This window comes from Phlebotomus papatasi, chromosome 2 (assembly GCF_024763615.1).
Source record: "Phlebotomus papatasi isolate M1 chromosome 2, Ppap_2.1, whole genome shotgun sequence".
In the NCBI taxonomy this organism is placed as follows: domain Eukaryota; kingdom Metazoa; phylum Arthropoda; class Insecta; order Diptera; family Psychodidae; genus Phlebotomus; species Phlebotomus papatasi.
The window spans coordinates 70,828,506-70,851,620 of NC_077223.1; the positions used below are offsets into that span (position 1 = coordinate 70,828,506).

Consider the following 23,115-nt stretch of genomic DNA (forward strand, 5'->3'; position numbering starts at 1 on the left):
ACCACCTATTCTTCAACTTCTTCGGAGTGAACTGTCCACGACAACTGATGTTCAACTCACTGTAGCACTGCTGGTAATCGCCATAAGTGCAAGGGAATCATATTTTAAACAGACAGGCTTTGGTCGTGCCATACGAGGAGTCAAGGATTCATATTTATGGATTTAATCGTTGTCAGGGTTAACAATTGTCAAATAGACCGTATGACCTATATGCTAATCCTAACCTAATAAAACTTAAATACCTTTCGTTCGGTTTACTTCGGAATGAAACGAGGTTTGTCAAAATTGAATATAAAACAAAAGATTTGTAAATATAATATTAACTTATTTAGTATCTGTTCGCATTACCCTAGTTTTAAAACAAAAAAAAAACAATGAGTCATGTTGTGTCATAATGCAGTTCCTTATTAAATGAGAAATGGTTACCCTTCTATTTTTAGATAAACAATATTGTTTGAACAACTGAGCTTCATGTCTTACCTCAGAGGCAAATATTTCTCCTCCTTTCCACCAATAAACGTAGTGCTGGGAAGTTTGAACACTCTCTCCATATCATGTTCACCTAGTTTCCATTATCATACAAGACATATTGATTTTAGTTTTTCTTGTAGTAAATCTTCTTTCATAAAAAAGTGCTTATAAAAATTTTATATTTTTTTTTTCAAACAAAATTAAATGCCTAAACTTTTAATATTGAAATTCGGAGCGAATAATGACTAATATATATATTTTTTTGTAAGTTAATATTAGTTTATTTATGATCTTACAACTATTTGTATTTTTTTATTTACTTCACGATTTTGTCTTTATTCAGAGGATGAGTTGTTTTGTTTTAGTAAATTTATTAAATGAAAGGTGAACTGAATTTGGTAAAATTACATTTAATCTGCAGTCAAATTAATCAATCATTAATCATGCCTGAGAATTGTGATGAAAGAGTGAAAAAAGAGCAAAAACACCATGCTTTAGAAAGAAGAAACCAACTAACCTGGACCAATAGGAAAGTACTTTTCAAAAATAAAATTTTGATCATTTTTTTTTGGATTTCAACAAAAGTTACGCCAATTAATTTGTGTTCGATGGATTCTTTGGGTGACTAAAGCATCTACTACATGTGGGAAGGAGGAATTCTAATAAATACTTTCAACAAAACTAAATATTTTTGTGTCCCTTTCCAATATTCTAATAAATAAAAAATAAATAAAACAGAAAAAAACTATATACAGATGATTCAAAATATTTTTGTACAACAAATAACATGTATTTTTTCAAAAGAAATTTCCTTTCTTTGCTTCATTTTTTTAAAGAATATTTTTTTTTTAATTTTTTTTGTGAGGTGCAGGAAAATATATCTACTTACCAAAATTAAAATTTGAGTAAATTAACTTCGTTGCACGTTTATCTTCAAGATTAATGTTGTTAATACCAAGAGGATCGGTTTGAGCTATATGATGACCTCGAATCTAAATTTCGTCACGGATTTTAATGGGTTCCCCATCCGTAATTATAAGTAACAACAACAATAATAATAACAATAATTAAATGTGGATGAAAAAACAATATTATTCTAGCGAAGAAAAACATTATCTTTCTTCTAGTAACCATTAGATAAAAAAAATTACCAAAAATAGAGATAGAACATTAAAAAAAATAGAAAATAAATGAAATGTGTTTCATATATTTTTGAATGTATTTTTTGAGTCAAAAGAAAAGAAAGAGTATTCTCCGTTTGAGGAATAAATAAGTATAACAACTAATTATTTTTTCTTACAGCCCATCCATCCCTTGATAGAATGTTTAAATAAATATTTACAAAAGGTTAATATCCCAAAGTTTTAACAAAAATAAAAATCTTTTTAGTTTGTCTTTCTATAAAAGTTAATCAGTATATTCCTGTTGTTTTGTCACAGTTTTTGTCTCAAATTTTCGTGTTTTGTATATATCAGAAAAAAAAACATTAAAGAAGTAAAGTAAAAGAAATATAAAAAAAAGAAAAAAAAGAACACATAAATTGACGAACTAAGCATTGAAATATACTAAAGAGAAAATATATTACATGAAAAACATGAAGAAGCTATCAAAAAACACCACACAACTTTTGCTCAAGGATATATCAACATTATTACATTTCCAATTAACGTAAAAGATACCTTTTTTCTTATAAAATGTTGATAAAAGCATAAACAAAAAATAAATAAAATAAAAGATAAATAACAAAAACAATTTTTCTCTCAACAAACATTAAAGGAAAATAATAATGAAGCCATGAAAGAGTGATTATAAAATTTATATTTAGCAAACATCTCATTAAGTTAAAAATTTGTGCATTTGAAATTTTTTAATCACTACACAATTAAAGAAAAAAATAAATAAAACGAAAAAAAGATAAAAGAAAAAACCTTTCTTGGTTTCCTAAAATGAATTAAATTAATTTGTGATTGATAAAGCATTAAGATTGCCCAAAAGAATTTCCTCTTTTACCTAAGATTGTTTAGAATCTTAGATTCAGTTATTAACTTGGTTCATTCGTATTGATTTTTTGTTGATATTTTTTATGTGAAAATTAAACAGATCATTGTACCAAAAAAATTAACAATTTAGAAAAAGCAAATGATTTGTCAAATTTCTGATATTATTTTTTTATCATCTGTTGTCTCAGTAATTAATTATTATTTACAAGGCACTTCTCCGAATTTCAATCGAATTTCTGATTGTTTTTTTTATTTAATTGTTTTTTTTTTACAAATTAGTAAGTAGATGTAATAGAAAAATAAATAAATTTTGACATTGAAATTTAATTACCGAAATTCATATATTTTCTCGTCACTTGTTCATTAGCACGTCGCTTCACTCCATCCGGACCAACTTTTAACTCAGAATTCAAAATTCCGAGTGGATCCAAATCAGCCATCAAATGACCACGTGACTATTTTGTGATTGTCAATAAATTTGTTTAGAAAAAAAATCACATATTTTCATATAATATATATATATAAAAGAAGTTAGAAAATAATTTATAGCAAAAAAAAAGAACTTAGAGAAAGTCATAGAATTTGACTGAAGAATATAAAAAAAACAAAGTTTTTAATTCAATCTCGTCCAATGAGTCAAATTATAAAAAACCAAAAAAAAACTATTTAAACTATAATATTTGAAATAAAATTGTTGCAAATTAATTAATATCAATGAAAATGATATTGTCATTTTTTTGCATACAAAAGAGAATATAAACAATTAGGGAGGGACATTACTTAAATCAAAAGAAATAAATCATAAAAATGTGGATATTATAAAATTCTAGCAAAATAAAAATAATAAACATACAGATAAAGAAATTTAAAAAAAATTACATGTAACGAACACGGAAAATTTTTTTCTGATAGTCTGTAAGTGAAAATTGTTGCACTGTTTTGACAACTACTCCTTCACTCTATGTGATCATTTTTCTTATCTATTTTTTTAATAAAATACCTTTACTAAGCCCGTCTCCAAGTTGTCGATTGCAGTATTACTCGATATACTGCAATCAAACAACATTGATTAAAGTTGAAGGCGGGGACTAATGTCTCAGTAAACAAGCCACGCCCTTTCGAAGAATTTGGGAAAATCACGATCATTGTATTTTTTGGCAATCAACTATAACTACGTATTCTAAAATCTAAAGGGTAATATTTCCTGAAAATACTTGACGAGAGCATCAGAATATAGTTAATACTTGAAGAAAATTAACTGAATAATTGATTAATTACTTGAAGAAACAATCTTTAAACCCTCAAAACAATTCATACAATTACATTTAAGAAACTAACATATTATCCTTGAAACATTCCTGAAAAATTTTAAAGGTTAAACGAAAAACATTACGTCTTTTTGGCTAAGGAAATTATAATTATTAATAATCAAAAAAAGGAACTGGAAAAATCTACCACAATTTAGTAATTTACGAATTTTCTCTTGACTTAGGATCAAAGATTTAATGAGCTCACTATTTTGATTTTAATTTAAGTTACGTCCATAATCTAGGCAATATAATTTTTCCTGATTTTTATGCTAAGGTTTTATGCTCCGATTCTATCGATTCCGATTAAATCCTTCATAAGGGAAAAATTAAAGACCTTTAAATGACCGACAATTCTCTAGTGCAAACCAATACGATCGCTGTAATCTCAAATTACAGTAAACATAAATCATTTGGAGGAAAGGTCTACATTGATACCTATACGATAATATGTATAATCCCTCGGTTTTGAGCCTTTTATTTATATTATATTTCAACTCCTTACTCCTAAGGAGTCATATCTTGGTAGAATTTTGGATATTTGAAGTTAAGAATTTTTTACCGTTACGCTGTCCTTCGCCCGTCCATCCGTCTGGCCGTTACCACATCTAGACGCCAAACGGTTAGAGATAGAGACTTGTGACCTTAACCAAGTCAACCCTGTGGCCATCCAAAACCAAATTTCTTGAGACCGTTCGAAAACGTGTCGTGCGATTTTTTCGTTTTTGCATATGTTTTAGAGGGTGACTAGGTGGACATTACGCCCAAATACGAAATTACCGTTCAATCATTCCTATCGATTTTTCAAGTCCAAATGTTTAAAAGGCTATAAAGAACTCAATTTTTAACCGAATCATCTCATGTTTAAGCTCTTTGTAAAAGTCTTGGAAATCCTATAAAGATCGAACGGGTTCCAATCGATTACGAACCGGTTATGTACCGGTTATGAACAGCTAATTAATTTTTGTTTCTAAGTTAATTTTATTATTCTTAAACTATTTCTAGGGATCTTTTGGGTGATTTATGAATCCATCACTTGTGAACTGGTAAACGGTAAATGACGCGAAAGTACTTTTGAGGTATAGAATCCAAATCACGAGTTTGCACATTTCGTAAAGCATGGAACGCTTTTGCACCTTTTTTCGCATATTTCTACTAAAACGAACTTGGTCTTAACGTAATGTAATTTAGCTCTACAAAACGATTATGGAACTAAATTGGATGATAGGACTCGGCTTTCTTTTTCAATATGAAAAAAAATATCGTATGTCAAGGTAGCCCCAGCTGAATATGATCCCACTTCTCACTAATTAAATTTTCTTGCAATTATAACAAAAGATGATGGAGCTATATTGAAAACGCTATTATTCTGCATATTTCTAAAAGCCTCTACATGGACCTCAGTGGATCAGTGGATAGATGCAAAAGTAATGCCAATGCACTGATAATAACCCGCAAAAAAGGGAGGTTGGTAAAAGGAAATAAGTTTTTATATGCAGAGTTTAGTCGAATACACATTCACTGGCTAGATCCACAAACCGAGGCTGGTCTACCGTGATGTAAAGCAGTACTGTGTGTATCAGAACGCACACAGATCACTGTGATATAGAGTAGATTTACCCGCCTTGGGGGTTAAGATAGAACAGGAGAATGGGGAATGCATAATGTGCCCAAATAAGTCCCCTGGGTTCAATGGTTCCGAAAGGAATATAACTGACTCATAGACAAAATTTAATCTTTAAGGCCTGTACACACTGAGAGCAATTTTCGTCCAAAAATATGCTTTTTTTAAGAAATCGTTTGTACTGCTGTAGATAGAAACATCAAAATTCTGTCAAAAATTGATCCCAATATATAGGGGCTTTCTAGGATGTTGGACTTAGGCATAATTTAATTTAGATCCAGAATTGTTTTGTCTACCTAAATTACATTAAGTTAAAGCCCAGATTCCTTTAGAAATATGCAACAAATCCGTTTTCAATATAGCCCCAGGTCAATATAATTCTACGTCTAGATTGTCTAGATTAGGCGTAATATCCAATTGAAATCAAAATAATAAAAATAGTCAAAAATCATTGAACTCATCCAACCAAAAAAAAATTGTAAGGCCTGAAATATAAAATTATTGTTGCATATAGTTCCTATTCTCTTGTTCAATAAAATCTTTTCAATCTCAAAAAAGACTTCAATTTTTATTTTACTTTTATCAAGCCTGGCTATAACTGGCTTTAACAACTCCATTCTTTTTTTTCAAATTTTGTTTGATCTAAATTTTGTTATAAATCTATTTTGGTGAAGAAAAATTAACCAAATGAACTTTTCCATTTTTCTTCGATCGAATTGCCAATCCTATCATACACAGAAAAATATATTTCGGTAAATTCTTCGAAAATGTTTGTGAATTACTACTGAGGACATATGTTCGTAAATTGTATAACCTACTAAAAAAATTCGTAAAAGTTTGTACTTTTTTTCACAAACATTGTTCGTAAGATGATCACTTGACGAGTATTTTTTTGTTCTTTTACAAACATTTGTTCGTAAAAGTTCGTAAGCATACAAAAAATGGTGGTAAAATTTTGCCATTTGTTCGTAAATTTTTGTTTGTTTGGTGAAAAATTACGAACTAATGACAAAAATTTACCAACATTTTACATATGTTTGTTATTTTACAAATGTTTGTAAAAGAATAAAGAAATGTTCGTCAAGTGATCATGCTACGAACAATGTTTGTGAAAAAGCGTAAACTTTTATACAAACTTGTGTGTGGTTATTCGATTTACAAACATTTCGTAAGTCTCCAAAAGAAATTCACAAACATTTACGAACAATTTAACGATTTTTTCTATGTAGTTTCTTTACCTATATTCTTTTTTAGTATTGCATGAAGAATTTGTGAGTAAAGCTTTTTTACAAAATCAAATTCCTATCTCTATATCGAATATTAAAAAAAAATACACAACAATGATCACATAAAGTTAAGTAGTAATGATTATACACCCCATTTGTACTTTCTCTTTTTTTTAAACTAAACATGTTCTGATCCTTTCAAATTAAGCAAAACTACTACAAAACCTTTAAAAAAAGACTTTGTAAAATTTAATATTACAAAATAAACCCGTAAAAATTGCGTCACAGTTTGAAAAGTATAAAAAATTGAAGGTCACATGCAATGGCTCTTTGCAAATTAATTCTTGCTGCTTTTTATTCAGCCGTTTTTTTTTACCCAACTCTTCAACGAAATCATTCATTTTATTATTTCATTGACATTCTCTGTCCCCAAAAAGAAATCTGTACAAATTTGAAGCTTGATTTATTTAGCAATTTATAAAAAAAAGATAAACTTTTCTTTTCAGAGAAACGTTAAAAGAAACAGACAAAGCACCCATAAGTTTATAATTATAATCATCTCTTTTGGTCATTATTAGGTAATAGAAAAAAATAGAGCAGCAAATATATATTTTCAAAAAAATTAAAGCTAAGAAAATTAGAAAAAAAGAAGCTGCTATATATATATTATCCGTATTTCCAGAATTTTATACATTCATAATTCTTCTACAAATGTACAATCCCCAGATCCCGTGTTTAAAATAAAGTCTTTTAAAGTATTTTGTTTTGGATATTTTTTTGGGAGAAATAATAAGGAAATTTCCTTTTATATTTTGACTCAAAATAATCATTGGAAAAAAAAATTGGAAAATTCAAAAATAATTTAAAAATAAAAGAAATAAACTGAATAAATATTCTTTCATACCTGGTAACTTCTGATAATGGCCTGAACAGCTAGATGATCATCAATGACTTTCTCATCTGATGACATTGCAGATCCTACTGCACCTGGCAGGGAACGAATCTCAGACAGAGCTACATGTCCCTTTGGCACCGGTGCCAGCGACGGGGGAGCGGTATAGGAATTATTTCGGAAATACGCATCCCACGACTGCAAAACGCAAAAAAAATGATAATCTTAGATAACAATTCATCAATGAGACAAACATCACACGAGAGCCAAAATGTGTTAATTTTAGAAATTTACACTATAAAACATCACGAATTTTTGGCAATGTCACGAGTTTTCTGATAAGATACCCCATGTGAGGCATTAAAAAAGGCGTTTCGTGCGAAAAAGATCAAGATAATATAAGAATAATTCACTGATAAAACTTACCGCATGCACTGATGCCGGATCCCTCAGCCAGGCATTGTACATATCCTCAACATAGTTAGAGCTGGAGCCATTGAGGAAAGGTTCAGCCGCAGCTGAATTATAGTGCCTCAGTGATGACGCTGGTAGCAATTCACTGGCAATCTTTAACAAAAAAAAATCCATGTCATATCATACTAACGAAAAAAATGTAAAGAAACGTAAAACGTTGATACTTATATATTTTTTATCATGAGCTAATCTATTTTGTGATTTGTATTCTTTCATGACAAAAAGTCCCAAAAAGTTCACTGATTTTTAATGATGACAAAAGTAATTTACGCGAAAAAACGTAATTTCAGAAGGCTCAGTTTAAAACAAATTTACAATGTTCTTGACTTTACTAGTGGAAATTTCCAGTATTTATCAGTTGTTTAAATAGAAAAGAATATACTTCAAAAGAATTGATACAGAACTACATTAAATCTTGATCAGGGGCCATCAAATTGACGAATACAAGAAAAAATCTGAAGAGATAGTTAAATATTGCGATTTTTGTCGAATATAGAAAATATTTTCAAAAAGCTTGACAAAATAGAATAGGGTAAATGTCCTAATTCAAAACCATTTCCAGACGCTTTAACTTTGACAGAAAATTCAACACATTAAGTTCAATTTTTTTCTGAAGAGAATTACATAAATTTGCTCCTTGACTCTTCTAGAATGTTACTGTTTAGTGAACATTCTTTAGATATAATTTGAAAACTTCTTAAATACAAGAAAAATAAGCGAGTGTAAAATGCTTCTATTGGAAACAAATTAATCCAAATGGAGGCAAGGGAAAGTTTCTAATTGGAGACAAAGTGTAAGTGAAACAGCGACGAAAGGCTTCAAAAACCTTGTTGAGTTGCTCTTGAGTACAGGATTTGTTCTTATTCCTGGGCTTTTCTCCTTTCCCATCTAAAACAATAAGAAAATCTCTCCAAAAAAATCATATTTCCAGGGTTTCCTATTGAAGCATTTGCAGACACTTCAGAAAAAACCCTTTTTGTTCACGAAATAGGTAATTATTTCATTTGAAAACTTCACACCGTTAACAATAAAGATTAGCACTTAATTTAACTAAAATTAGCCAGAAATGTGACATTAAATGTTAAGCAAAACGAATAAACAACAGTCACATCATTATGTTTTTCATTGGAAAACATGGTCGATCGATGAAAAATTCGATGGTGAAAAGGTATACTGTTAATTTTACTGATAAATTAACAAATTAAAATCTGTGAATATGAATGGATTTTCGCTTTATTTGAAGTAAAATTAACTAAATAATGAAACTGTGGTATAGAAAATATATAAATACAATATTTTAGTACTGTATTTATCATGAAAACAATGACGTTTCCATTTGGAGTAGCGAAAAATTTCCATTTAGAGCAGGTTTTGAATTAGTTTAATTTTCCCTACAGCATACCATTATTGTCTCATTGAAATATCACGAGATCTTAATTCTGTTGTAAAAAAAAGTAAGAATTGCCACGAGACCTGTTTGTAGTTCATTTTCATCTTTGTAACTTCTTTTTTCTTTCTAGTTTTTTTTTTTCATGTAAAATAGCGGCAAAGCGTTCCATACTTTGCGAAATGCTTGAACTCGTGATACAGATGCTATAACTCAAAAGAACTTTCGTATCATTTACCATTTATGGGTTTACGACCGCTTTAAAAATCACTTATTGCATGGTCCCTCGAAATAAAGCGTGTGCATGAAAAATTTTCCCTGATGCTTAACGTAAGATCAGTCATAGTAGGCTTTGGATTTTTTTTTTTCGTCGGCGTCGTTTCAAGAGAATTTAATTAGCTTTCTTTTGCTGAAATTCTTTTTTTAAAGATATTGATTTTTGACTGAGTAATTAGAATGGAGAGCATGGTAAAATTTTAAAAGTTAGCAAAAATCTCAAAAATTCAAATTCGAATTCTGCTAAAATTGCGAAATTGACCGGGAAGTGTTCCGCTCTACTGTCCGGAAGATTATAATTCGGTTCAAGGAACTCAAGACTATTGTTGTGAAGCCGAGAGGAAGTGTCCAAAAGCCTGGGATTCAGGACAAGGGGATGGAAAAGAAAGTGATTGAGATTTTTGAGAAGCAACTCAGTCTTTCCATGCGTCATGTTGGCAAAAAGATGGGAATACATTGGAGCTTGGTCCATAAAATCAAGATTAGGGATGGTTTGAATATCTACCTTGATGGGGAGCAATCTCTCTCAATCCGCTCCCCATCGGACCGACAAATTCGGATAAAAATTGAAACCGATTCAGGCTTGTCAGGAATTTCAAGACCTTTCTAACGACCCAAAACAGCCCCCTTTAAGTTGAGAAAAACACATCTTTTCAATCGTTGACCTTAAGAACCGTTATTAGAAATGCACAGAGAGGCGACAATCAGAACAAGTGATTCCCACCCAACTCCCCAACAATTTCACCCAAATAGAGACAGGAAAAAATTCCTGCCTCCGTCCAGGCTTGAACTGGGGACCTTTCGCTGTCTACGCGAATGCTCTACCAACTGAGCAATGAGGGCACTGGCTCTGACTATCTTTGCCACTGATCTCAACCAATTGCCATGTGCACATCAATTCGTTTTGACTCACACCGAGCCTAGGAAACAGTATCATGCGTACAATTGACTCAGCAGCTTATGTTTTCCATGGAAGAATTTATTTATTGTTAACAGCAATAAAATTGTTTGTAATTTGAATTCTGAGTCCTTCGGAAACTGGGCCAAACCTATAGCCTGAAGACCGCTTTATTGAATATTAAGTACAAATATTTAATCTGATTTTAAAAAATCACCAAAAATGCATTTTATTTGGGATTTTTTTTACCCAGTAATGTACAGGCTGGAATTGTACAGTAGACTCTCTTAAATTCGGGCATATAGGACCGAAATGTCAGCCGAATTAAACAGAAATTCGGGCGACATGTGCATATAGATATTGAGTTTACACACTGATATATATCGTAAATTGCATGAAAATCCCTCAATAATGCAAAATCACATCAAAACTAAGACAAACCATGCTAAATTTGAGCATATTTGATTCATTTGATTATCATAATTATACTTGAAAAATGACAACAAACTTTTTTCAAATGTAACTGCTGCCCGAATTAAAAAGTAGCCCGATCTTAAAAGAGCCGAATTTGCGAGAGTCTACTGTATATAGTGATCCCATCCAACAACGGTTACCCGGTTTTGAAAAACCGGTTAACCCTTTAAGGACGAGAAGGTCAAAAATTGAGGGTCAGAAAATTTTTTTTTCTAACTTTTTAGAACAAAATACAACTTTAGAAGGCTGTAGGCAAAATTTCATTTTTGGGTCACTGGTGACCCAATCGTCCTTAAAGGGTTAACCGCCCTATTCTAGAGACCGGTTTTAAAACCGGTAAAGTTTTTAAAGTTAATGCGAGAAAAGTCCTTTTAATTTAAAGCTACTTAAACTAGCTAAGCTAATTTAAGCTAGTTAAACTCAAGTACTAAAAATTTCCTGAATACTAGAAATGGAAACATTTCAATTTCACAAAATTAAACCCTTTAAATGTCATGATTACTTCTGTTATAATAACCGCCAGATGCCAGATTATATTTACCGGTAATAAAGGTTTAACCCAAATTAAAAAGTGTTTTCACCAGAGCACAGTTCAACTTTATGTAACTTATGCATTGCAATAAAGTCATTTATTGTTGATTATATTCTCTTATGGTCAGTTTTATCAGTTCCAACTGGAAAATACTGAGTTTTAACATTCATAATAAATTTTGTAAACAACTTTGGACTGTATTATTGGAAAGAATGATCTAATCACAACTGCTGTAAATTATGAAGAATAAAATAACAGGTAAATACTTACTCTTGATTTTGTAGCACTGCAATTCAGCCATGATGCAAATGTTTGTTGTCCACTCGGGACTAATAAACAATTCAATGCACTCCGTGCTCTATACATTTTTCTGAGGGCTGCAGACAGAAGGAAAGAATGCATTAGAGAAAAAAATAATACTGCATTTTACAAAGTCAATAGCAAATTAACGTAATTTTCTTCTCAATAATCCAATGCTATGCAAGCAACACAATCATTCGGCTGGAGGTCAGCTAAATCCGAATAACCCGTACATTCATGAACAATTGGTTATATATCTTTTTGTAATTCAATGAATCACCTCACAGACAGTGAAAAAAATTGCGCGAATCCAGTTGATTAACCCTGAGAAATAATTCAGATAAGATAGTGGACATTCGTGCAAGACAATTTTTATTCCTATTTATATATAGTAAAATAGAGACGCAAAATGACAATTTAGGATGACAAAAAGAAACTGGTAAATTTCTTGCGGATCTCACGTGAAACATCTTATATAATTTAATGAATTTTTCAACTCTTCAAAAATTCACATCTGTATCTCTGTGTGATCTTACACTCTTCTTGAGAAATTTCAACATCATCGCTCCGCAACCTCTCTTTCAAAATTCTTAATCTCACTTTCCTCATTCACTCATTCACACAAAAATATTTTTCTTCTTTAGTGTATTCTTCACTTTACTCATATTCCTCCTCTCTCTCTCTGCATTTCTAACGTCAAATTTTTATTTTTATTAGGCTTGGTAAAAATTTTCCATTGAACGCAAAAACCTCGAGTTTTATGTGAACAAGATTAGCTAGATAAATTATTGTAGTGTAAATTGTTATTAAGATGTTGAGAATAATATTAATTTTCACTATTTATTTCTAGCACGAACTTTATGGAAAAATTTCTTTTAAAATCACTCTTCCTTTCAAACTTTGCAAAAAAAAAGAACTCTTTACGAATTTTGATTTAGCATTCACCTTTAAAAAATCAACCACTATCAACAAGACACTTGTGTCCTACTTTCATTCAATTCTACCGACTCTTGATGTTGCAATAAAAATACTCTGTTTTTTTTTAATAAATCGTATCTCCCCCTCTTTTCACTTCTCAAATCATTGACTTTACAAAACGGCGCGTTGGTGCTTTACAATTCCTTCGTATTGAGTTATACCTCAAAAAGAGCGTTTGAGCACGTTCAGTGCCTCGAACTGACTGACTAGAGTTTGCGCCAAAAGCATTATGAGCAATGGGCTTTTTCGTTCAAATACACTTGAGCAAATTTCCAACACGTCAATGAATCCCACACACCCATTTCTCTGTTGCGGCACAAATTACTGCGTTATCGGCCACAATCAGCATACATAGACATTGCTTGACCATGTGATAAGGAAGCCCCACTGAATTGGGGTTCATTCAAAAACATTTGCCTGAATTCCACGAGGAAGACAAATTCGTTCCAAAAAAATAATGAAGAGAAAAAAATAAGATTAAAAAGAACCTCCTATTTATCATCCACGCTGGATTTATGTATTTTTATTTCTTTTTTTTTATTGTAACGGAACCAAGCCCGTTTGGATTGGCGATTCGCTGAACCGCATCTGACTTTGCCTCCAAACGCAAACACAACAAAATATACATTTGTTGAGAGTCATATTTCTTGATTTAATACCCCACACTCAATGCAATCATTCAAGCTTCGTAACTAATGCGATAAATTTTGAAAAAAATACTTTTACTGCCACTGAAAATGTCTAATATCAGCTGACTCAATTGTTTATGCAATATATTGTATTCTTATCAATTTTATAGAACTATGTGTACACTTTGTATGATGTTATACAATAGAAAGCTCATTTGATAGAAAATTCATAAAAGGAGAAAATCATTGGAAGATAAGGAATGCGGTTATGTGAGATATAGGGTAAATGTCCTAATTCAAAACCGATTCCAGACGTTTTAACTTTGACAGAAGATTCAACACATTACGTTCATATTTTTTCTGAAGAGAATTACATAAATTTGCTCCTTGACTCTTCTAGAATGTTACTGTTTAGTGAAAATTCTTTAGATATAATTTGAAAACTTCTTAAATACAAGAAAAATACGCGAGTGTAAAATACTTCTATTGGAAACAAATTAATCTAAATGGAGACAAGGAAAATTTTCTAATTGGAGACAAACAGTGTAACTGAAACCGAGACGAAAGGCTTCAAAAACCTTGTTAGGTTGCTCCTGAGTGCAGGATTTGTTCCTATTTCTGGTCTTTTCTCCTTTCCCAACTAAAACAATAAGAAAATCTCTCCAAAAAAAAACTCATATTTCCAGAGTTTCCTATTGAAGCATTTGCAGAAACTTCAGAAAAACCCTTTTTGTTCACGAAATAGGTAATTATTTCATTTGAAAACTTCACGTACCGTTAACAATAAAGATTAGCACTTAATTTAACTAAAATTATCCAGAAATATGACATAAATGTTAAACAAAACGAATAAACAAAATCATGTCATTGTGTTTTTCATTGGAAAACATGGTCAGATATATGAAAAATTCGATTGTGAAAAGGTACACCTTTAATTTTTCTGAGAAATTACCAAATTAAAATTTGTGAATATGAATGGATTTTCGTTTTATTTGGAGCAAAATCAACTAAATAATGAAACTGTGGTATAGAAAATTTATAAATGATAACTTAGTACTGCATTTATCATGAAAACAATGACGTTTCCATTTGGAATAGAGAAAAATTTCCATTTGGAGCAGGTTTTGAATTGGCTTAATTTACCCTAACAGCGTTATCACACTTGCACATTAAAATTTTAATGTGAATCACATTAATTGCCGCTTGTGAGCGTCCAAATATGTTATTTGTGACTTTGAGTCACTTAATATTTAGGGTTTTTCTATTTATTGATAAAGAAGTGGACTTGGCCTGCAAAAACAAGTTTAAATTTACCTAAAGCATGAATATTTTTCACATTAAAAAATTAAAGAGAAAATTGCATTAACTTTTCTCTTTAATGCTATAAATCAATTTATATCAAATTTTGCGGGCCAAGTCTACCTTTTTATCAACAAATAAATCAAATTTTGAATATAAAATGATTCAAACACACAAATTACACATTTGGACTCTCACCAGCGACAATTAATGTGAATCATAATAAAATTTTAATGTGCAAGTGTGATAACACAGTAAAAGGAGTAGGTTTCAAAATCACTAAAACCTCAGATATTTTGGCAAAGTAATTTTAGTTATGTTTACTTTGAAAAAAGAGTTCAGTTAAACAAATGGATTTCGTTAAAATTATGTCAAAAGGATGTTATTTAGCAGTTTAACAAAACTTTTCCTACATTTGACATTAAAAAAACTCGTTTTGGCAAACTTTTAATAAGGCCCAGTTGGACGCCGGAAAAGGATGTTTGTCAAAATATCCTTTTGGCAAACTTTCCTTGCTAATTTGGCATTTTTTTTTCATTTCCTAACTCAGGAAAAAATCGTGAAATCAAAATTCACATCCCTTTCTGTGTCAAACATTTTGCATATTTCTATCTCATTCTTTAGCACACAAAATTGGATTGAACTAAGTTGAATTTGCCATGATGTTTAAAAGAAAAAGAAGAAGAGTGGAATATACATATGCAAAACATTAGAAGATATGAATTTTGATTTCATGAAATTTTCTGATCTAAAAAATATATCGCAGCCATTATGGCTCCGGTATACCTTTTAGATCAGAAAAATTTCAGGAAATCGAAATTCAGACACCATTCTTTCTCACATGCTTTCCATATGCCCATCTCATTCTTTCGCACTCCAAATTCGATTGAACTAAATTGAATTAGTTGTGACGTTTAAAGGAAGAAGAGTGCGAAAGAATGATAGACATACGCAAAACGTATAAGAAAAGGATTCAAATTTCGACTTAATGAAATTTTCCTGATCTAAAAGGTGTGCCGGAGCTATAAAATTTAATAAAATTTAGACAGGAAAAAAAATAAACTCTGTAAAAAAAGAAAATTTTATCGGTTAATAATGTTTTGTTCATTACGCTTTACCACTTGAAAAAGTTTTAAATTCATTACGATGTTTAAAAAAGCAAACAAGTATGAAAACCCGGAATAGTTTTCTCCCCCGTCCCTCTTCTTTCTTACCAAAAACTATGTTTTTACAATTTCCCTTAACCCTTTAAGGACGAGAAAGTCGGGTCAAAAAAAAATCACTTTTTCTAACTTTTTAGAGCAAACCATAACTTTAGAGGGCCGTAGGAAAAATTTCATTTTTGGGTCACCGGTGACCCAATCGTTCTTAAAGAGTTAAATCGGCTCAAGCTATTTCAATCATGTTTGGATATGTTTTGGAGTCAAAGTTTTGGCATAAACTAAAATCATGTATTTTTATTTTCATTTCAAAAACCGCTCCAACGATTTCTTTCATTTTCGAATACGATTTGAAAGTGTCTAGGTCTAGGCGAACATTTCATCCATATATGCCAATAACCTCAATTTATTCTTTTGACCGATTTTTATGTCAAATATTTAAGCCGCCTTCATCTTCACAGCTAATTGGATTAATAATTTTACTTTATTATTGTAAATGGTCAGAAGCACTGACACACACAAATTTTCAAATTTTGAGATAATTTTCTGGTAGATTATCAACCAGTTTAAACGCCCAGGTTATCAACAGGCAGATCATCAACCAGGTAGTAAACGCAGTGTGAATTCGAGCAATCTGCAAGACTAGGAGATTTTGCCATCTCTTTTCATTAAAACATTTACATTTTCAAATGAGAAACATTTTAAATTTCTTTCTATAGGTACCTATGGAATGTTTTTGAAACGGAAAGTATAAAGGGGGTGTGGCCTATTTTTCCATATGCAGATTATCATCTTTTCGTCTGTCAAAGTCCCTGAGGAAGGCGTAGTTAACAACTATTTATGTGAAGAGATTAATAAAACAAATACTGCTAGTTTATGGTCACTTCATACTATAAGGAGTTTTCATCAATATTTGAAATATTGAAGTACAATGTTTACGCTTATGGTCTCTACACACTAGAGAAATTTATGTTCAATTCCAGTTCCCAACAAGATACGTAGGGAATTTGCTTCAATATGGACATAAAATTCTCTAGTGCGTAGAGGTCATTAGAATCTTAGGATGAACTGTGACAATTTCTTCAATAATAACGAATATGGACATAAATTTTTCTATTGTGTAGATACCATTAGAGATAAATTAGCACATTCAATATAATTTTAAAAACCACTCAATCATGTATTGGAAATGTGAATAAAAAAAAACGATCAATAAATAACTTTGGAGATTGTTTCTGACCTCTGATTTCACACTCTATTTTTCTCTCTCACTGATCTTTTGGCAACATTTCAAGGATATCGCTGATGGCAAACACTTTCCTTTCAAACACACTCTCGCACAGTGAAATTTTTAACCATTCAAAATGAATCAAATGATCGTGAGGTGGATTAAGTATCTCAAACTGGAAATAACATACCTATGTTCGAGAAAATATTTCATTGACTGTTCGACGGGAAAACATGTGATAAGAAACTGTATGATTAATCTCAAAATTGTAAATAGTGAGGATAGTGATAATTATTGTCTGGGCCGGCAAGATCACCCCGCTCGAAAACCACTCAACTCCAGACAAAATAGGAAATATTCACAATGATTTTCTTAACAGGTGGAAAAATACTAAATAACCTGTAATCAATAGGCTTATATTAGCTTTTTTCTATGAGAGAAACACCCATGTATGGATATGTATTAGTTGAAATTGGGCAAATTCCACAACTTTACAGCTCCATAAATTTTCATCTCACACACTTTGTCGACCCTCAACTGATAACATGCCTTATCAAATGTCTCAAGACACATTTCACAGTGAAATAATAAATGATTATTATGAAATACAGTGTCTATGTAATTTTCATTTTCTCCTTCATCATGCCAAGAGTGCAAATCGTTTCAATTGATGGGCATTTTGGCAACCAGAGATAATTTCACTTTGAGCTGGGGTTAGTTTTTCCGACCCACGATCTCGACGACCTCTCTCTCAAGTTGAAGTAAACAATTGGACAATTTCAGCAAAATTGGAGGCTCGTCCGGAATAAATTGATACAATTTAATTATTATCTGATTAAGTGCTTCTGACGCTTTGACTCTCTTATCTAAAACACCCTCGACTTTGCCGCATTTTCACTGACACACTCCCGTCAATCACAACGCCGCAGACAATATAATAAATTAGAATAATGAAGAATTATCGGTATAACTAAATTTTAATTTAGTTAAGAAGAGTCGTTAAAATTAATTGTCTCCTCCTTTTATTAGAAAATATCGATTTAGAATCAAAATTAATTTCATCAAATTTTCAATGGAAACAAGAAAAGTATTCTTTCTATAAATCATCATTGAATTGATTTTTCCAATTCTAAATTTAACTAACTGTAGCTGCCTTTAGTATAATCATATCGATTATCAAGTTGACATTTTTCTTTTATTAAAAAATTGATAATCGTTGAAGCTCAACATCTCAGAGATAAATTCAAACTAATAAATTAATCAGTTCGACAATTCGACATACCATTTAGATCAGGAAAAAATCGTGAAATCAAAATTCACATCTCTTTCATTCTCAAATGTTTTACATATGTCTATCCCACTCTTTCGTACTCTTCTTTTTCTTATTTTGAATGTCACAACAAATTCAATTTAGTTCACTTCTCGTTCTGTATAGGAGAAAATAGGACACCTTTGAATTAAGGCAGCTTTAAAATTGGACTTTTTTCCTACTTTTAAGTGAACCTGAGCCTTATTATAATGTAATTTAGCTTCATAATTGGTTTGGGGAGGTAAATGGCATCTTGTTTCAATTAAAAATAGGAAAAATGCCTAATTTTAAAGCAGCCCGAATTCAAAGTTGCCCAGGTTTCGCCCTATATGAAACAGTAATAATTTGAACCCAATTTCCTAACGAATCTAACTTATTTTATCCTTAAAAATTTCTTTAGGGTATTTGTCTATTTTGACCATTTAAACATTAATATAATTTATTTTATGGCTTTTGGATTTGAGATTTAACTCAGTTCCTGAATGTCCCAAAATCCCAAAATAACAAGAAATATCATTAGTTTTTCAAACTTAGGATCATTTGCCCTTAGTTCCCATTCTGTAAGCTCAAATATCACAAAAATGTTACTTGATAAGTAATAAAAAAAATGAAACCATTGGGAAAACAGGACAGTAAGCATTGGGTAGTTATAAGTACTGAGGTCATTTACAGCTTCGCATTAAACGGTCTTCATACTAGAGGTTTAGCCCAGTTTATGAAGGTGTCAAAATCCTTAATAGCGAGTGATAAGTCATTTATATTTAATAATCCAATCCTAACTTCAATTTTGCCAAAAAAAATCTTGATTGATAAGAAATTAGAGCAGTTAAGCCATATGGCTAAGCCTTAGATCTGAAGCCCGTATTAAATTGAGATTAATTTTAGAATATGGCAATGTGAACGATAAATCCAATACGACCCCTCGTATTGCATTGGATTGGATTTAATAACCTATACCAAAAAATTTCTTCTTTGCCTTCTATTTTACGTTTTAGACCAGACCTGCGCTCGTTAAAAGTCGTGTATTACACGACTTTTAACGTACATGATAAATATTTTTGCGCCAAAAATACATAACAGAAATAAAAACTCATATAGAAAGAAATTGTCTTCTTGATATCTTTGTCGGAAGACGGATAGCTGTTCACTGAACATCCTTTTACTTGAATCTTGCAGAAATACAAAGAAATTAAATGCAAATATCACTTCAAATGGAAAGTTCTTAAATCGCGCGCAATTCAACTGTGAGAGAGAGATAGAGACACAAATAACTCACTTGACAAACGTCTGGCGGCGCTGCGGTTGCAAAAAATCTCTAAAATGCCACAAAATATTTTCTTCTCTATTTTATGTTTATTATCAGGTCGTGTACCTTCTTCAAATATGTACTTTTGCATTCCTTATTAACCAAAATAGTGTCATACAAAAAGATTTTTCTCAAACCTGTCCTGAATTTTGGGACAGCTCAAAAGAATATAAGTCTTCCAGGTCAAAATTTCATCCTAATGTTTTTGTTGTAATATCGACAATTATTCACAATTAACCAAAATAACTGTATTCAACTAAATTATTAAAAGAATTTTCTTGTGAAAATGACTTAACTTTAAGGAATTGAACAATTTTCACATTAAAAAACCTCTGATTTTCTCTACGTAAATTTTCGCGGCATTTCGAAAAACGCCAACAGGCACCACCAAATTCACTTCGGCTTTTCTTTTAGCTCAGGCCTGTTTTAGACTGTCGGACTCACTCGGGTCCATATTTAGAGCCCTGCGCACGGAAAGGTCTTGCTGCGTGCGCGTAGAGGGGGAGGGCAATTGTGAAAATGACTTAACTTTAAGGAATTGAACAATTTTCACATTAAAAAACCTCTGATTTTCTCTACGTAAATTTTCGCGGCATTTCGAAAAACGCCAACAGGCACCACCAAATTCACTTCGGCTTTTCTTTTAGCTCAGGCCTGTTTTAGACTGTCGGACTCACTCGGGTCCATAGCCAAAAAAAAAATCTAAACTCGCAAAAGAGAATTCGGAGAATTCTTGTGGTTTGCATGGCTGGGGCCGTACAGCTTTAAAAGGAAAAAAAAACATTTGATGTTCAATCTAACCTCCTTTTAGGGGTTTTAACGGTAAAGCGACAGAATTAAAATAGTTTAATTCCTTTTCTGAGCCTTTTTCAAAAAAAAAGAATCGAAAAGGCTAAAAGAGAGAGAAAAAAAAACCAAGGATAAAACTTAAGCTCTTTTCAAATATTAAAGAAAATTAAATAATTTGGAGCTATTTGAAGCAACTCCTAAATTTATCTCGGACTCAGATCCCAATAGTCAGAGGGAAAATGTATTCAAACAGAAATCTAGTATATTTATCTCTCCACACATTACCCGATCTTGTAAATCGAAGGAACTTATCACTTTTAAAATATTTCGTGTAATAGTCGCGAGTTTGAAAAAATCCCATATAAATTTTAGTGGAAGTATGAGAACATGAACTTAGCATTTCTAAGAAATTGCCGTTGATGTAACAGTGGGGATATTCGGAAAGAATCTCCGTCCGGATGCGGCAACACAAGTGTTGGAGTTTTCAACCCAGGATAAAAAATTCTACTCTTCTACCAGAGCTTTCGGCACGCTCCGTGTCTTCCTCAGTGGTCGAGTGTGTCGGTGATTTTTGGGTTTCATTAGGTTTGGGGATTTTTGTGTTTGGTGGGAGGCTTTCAGTGTTTTCACAAAGAATTCTGGATGGACATAGCACATAACCTTCAATCATCCGCCGACCAAAGCCGAACTAATTTTTATCCGAAAATCAATTCTATTTACTTTGAAAAGAATTTTGTAGAATCTTTTGAATTTATGAATCGGTTCAAATCGGTTGCGAACCGGTGAATGGTAAATGATGCGAAAGTACTTTTGAGGTATAGCATCTAAGGGCCTTGACAGACCAGAGGATTAGCTGAGACATGGCTTAGCGTAATTATATTAGAAACAATGGTCAAACTACATTTCCATCATTTTCCACTAAACCGTCTCTCGGCTTAAGTCGTAAGTATGTCTAAGGCATAAGGTGGTCTTCAGACTAGAGCAGAGGTGTGCAAGAAACCGTTGAAACCGAATTAACGTCAAAATAAGTTTGTTATAGCGTTTTGACCATTGACGTACATGTTTCATTTGACGTTAATTCGGTTTCAACGGTTTCTTGCACACCTCTGGACTAGAGGTTTAGCCCATTTCCCAAAGGTCTCAAAATCCTGAATAGCGAGCAATTTTATTGCTTTTTGAGAATCTATAGGTCACTTATCTTTAATCTCTTTAATAATCCAATCCTAAGTTAAATTTTTCTAAAAAAAATCATGATTGATAAGAAATTAGAACAGTTAAGCCATATGGCTAAGTCTTAGGTCTGAAGCCCGTATAAGTCAGGAGTTAGTTCGAGCATTTCGCAAAAGCCTGAGACGCTTTGTCGCCCCTTATTTAAGTATAAAAACGCAAATAATCATCTTTTCATGCATGTCTATAGGTTATTCATTTTCCAATAAGAAACCTCACTTTTTGACCAACTTAACCGCTTTGAAAAATTTCTCATTCAACTAAAAAAAATCGCGGAATCATTTTAGGGTAGGAACTGTAAATGGCCAAGTTTTGAATATTTCGTGGATTTTTACGTTACTTTCTAAGAAATTCTCAAAAGAAAAATCTCAAGAGTACTTTCCTGCACTCATGGTCTTATCAGGAAGTGATTTACAGTTCAAGAAAGAGCCAAGAAAGTAGTAAATCTGTCTTATCAGAGTGAAGTGGTTTCAGTTCTCCGGCAGCGCAGACACTTTCTTGGAAATGAAATTGCGCGTGAAAAAAGGCCAGGGTCAAGTTAATTATCCTCCCTTTTGCATCACTAAGATCTCAATTTTTTTTTAGATAAAATCCTCTTTGCTTCCGGGAAGATTGAAAGATGGGAATTTAATTGGGAGAATCGTGAATGCAAAAATTACGAGATGCAAAGAAGAGAAGGCGGGAAGATGAATTTGCTGATATGAAACACCTGGAAAATTCTTCTACAAATTCCATTGCGGGATTCCCAAATACCTGGGGAGAATTCCAAGCCGATTAGAGGCTAGAAAAAGGCGGCAAGAATCAGGGAGAATGAGGGAAGTGAAGAGGATGAGCCATACAGAAAATTCTGGGAAAAAAATCGATTGGACCACGTTATGTAACTTTCAACTGCGTAGCACACTTTTCACCAGACATTCACACAAATTTCCAACTAGAATTGCTTATCTACCCTTTTGAGATGATTCTCATGCACTTTTCCACTCACTTCCACTTGAATTTTCGCAAGAAATTAGCAAGAATTGTGGCTTTTTACCTGGAGAAACTCCCGTCGACTTTTGCGCTGCTTGTCAGAAACTTCGGGGCACGTTGTGGTGTTGCCAGCATGGACAGAGAATGACAAATGGTGAATTTAGAAATTTTAAAATTGCAGAAAATGGTGTGAAACTTTGCGAAATTTTGGGAAAATTTTCTCTAAACTCGCGATTTCTTAGAATTTTTGGCGGCTTTTGCAATTTTTGGGATTTTCTTGGACATTTTTGAAAGGATAACCAGGAGAAAGAAACAAACTCCAACCATGATGATTTTTTGTTTGAAATTTTCACACTCATC

General features: G+C 31.9%; 1 protein-coding gene across 8 annotated transcripts in view; it reads right to left on the reverse strand.

The window, feature by feature from the left end:
- LOC129804223 (2-oxoglutarate dehydrogenase complex component E1) overlaps positions 1 to 23,092 on the reverse strand; it is a 44,825-nt gene extending 21,733 nt beyond the window's left edge. For 2 of the 8 annotated variants that reach the window (XM_055851345.1, XM_055851341.1), the window contains exons 1-6: positions 22,820 to 23,092; positions 11,832 to 11,938; positions 7,947 to 8,087; positions 7,533 to 7,718; positions 2,803 to 2,926; positions 481 to 562 (exon numbers count right to left, since the gene is read on the reverse strand). In XM_055851345.1, the coding sequence (XP_055707320.1) occupies positions 481 to 562; positions 2,803 to 2,926; positions 7,533 to 7,718; positions 7,947 to 8,087; positions 11,832 to 11,927 (629 nt within the window). In that variant the 5' untranslated portion in view covers positions 11,928 to 11,938; positions 22,820 to 23,092. Of the gene's footprint in view, positions 1 to 480; positions 563 to 1,360; positions 1,464 to 2,802; positions 2,927 to 7,532; positions 7,719 to 7,946; positions 8,088 to 11,831; positions 11,939 to 22,735 lie in introns of all 8 variants that reach the window. The other 6 variants (XM_055851346.1, XM_055851342.1, XM_055851347.1 and 3 more) reach the window with 5 other exon arrangements.
- Between the last annotated feature and the right edge of the window lie 23 nt (positions 23,093 to 23,115).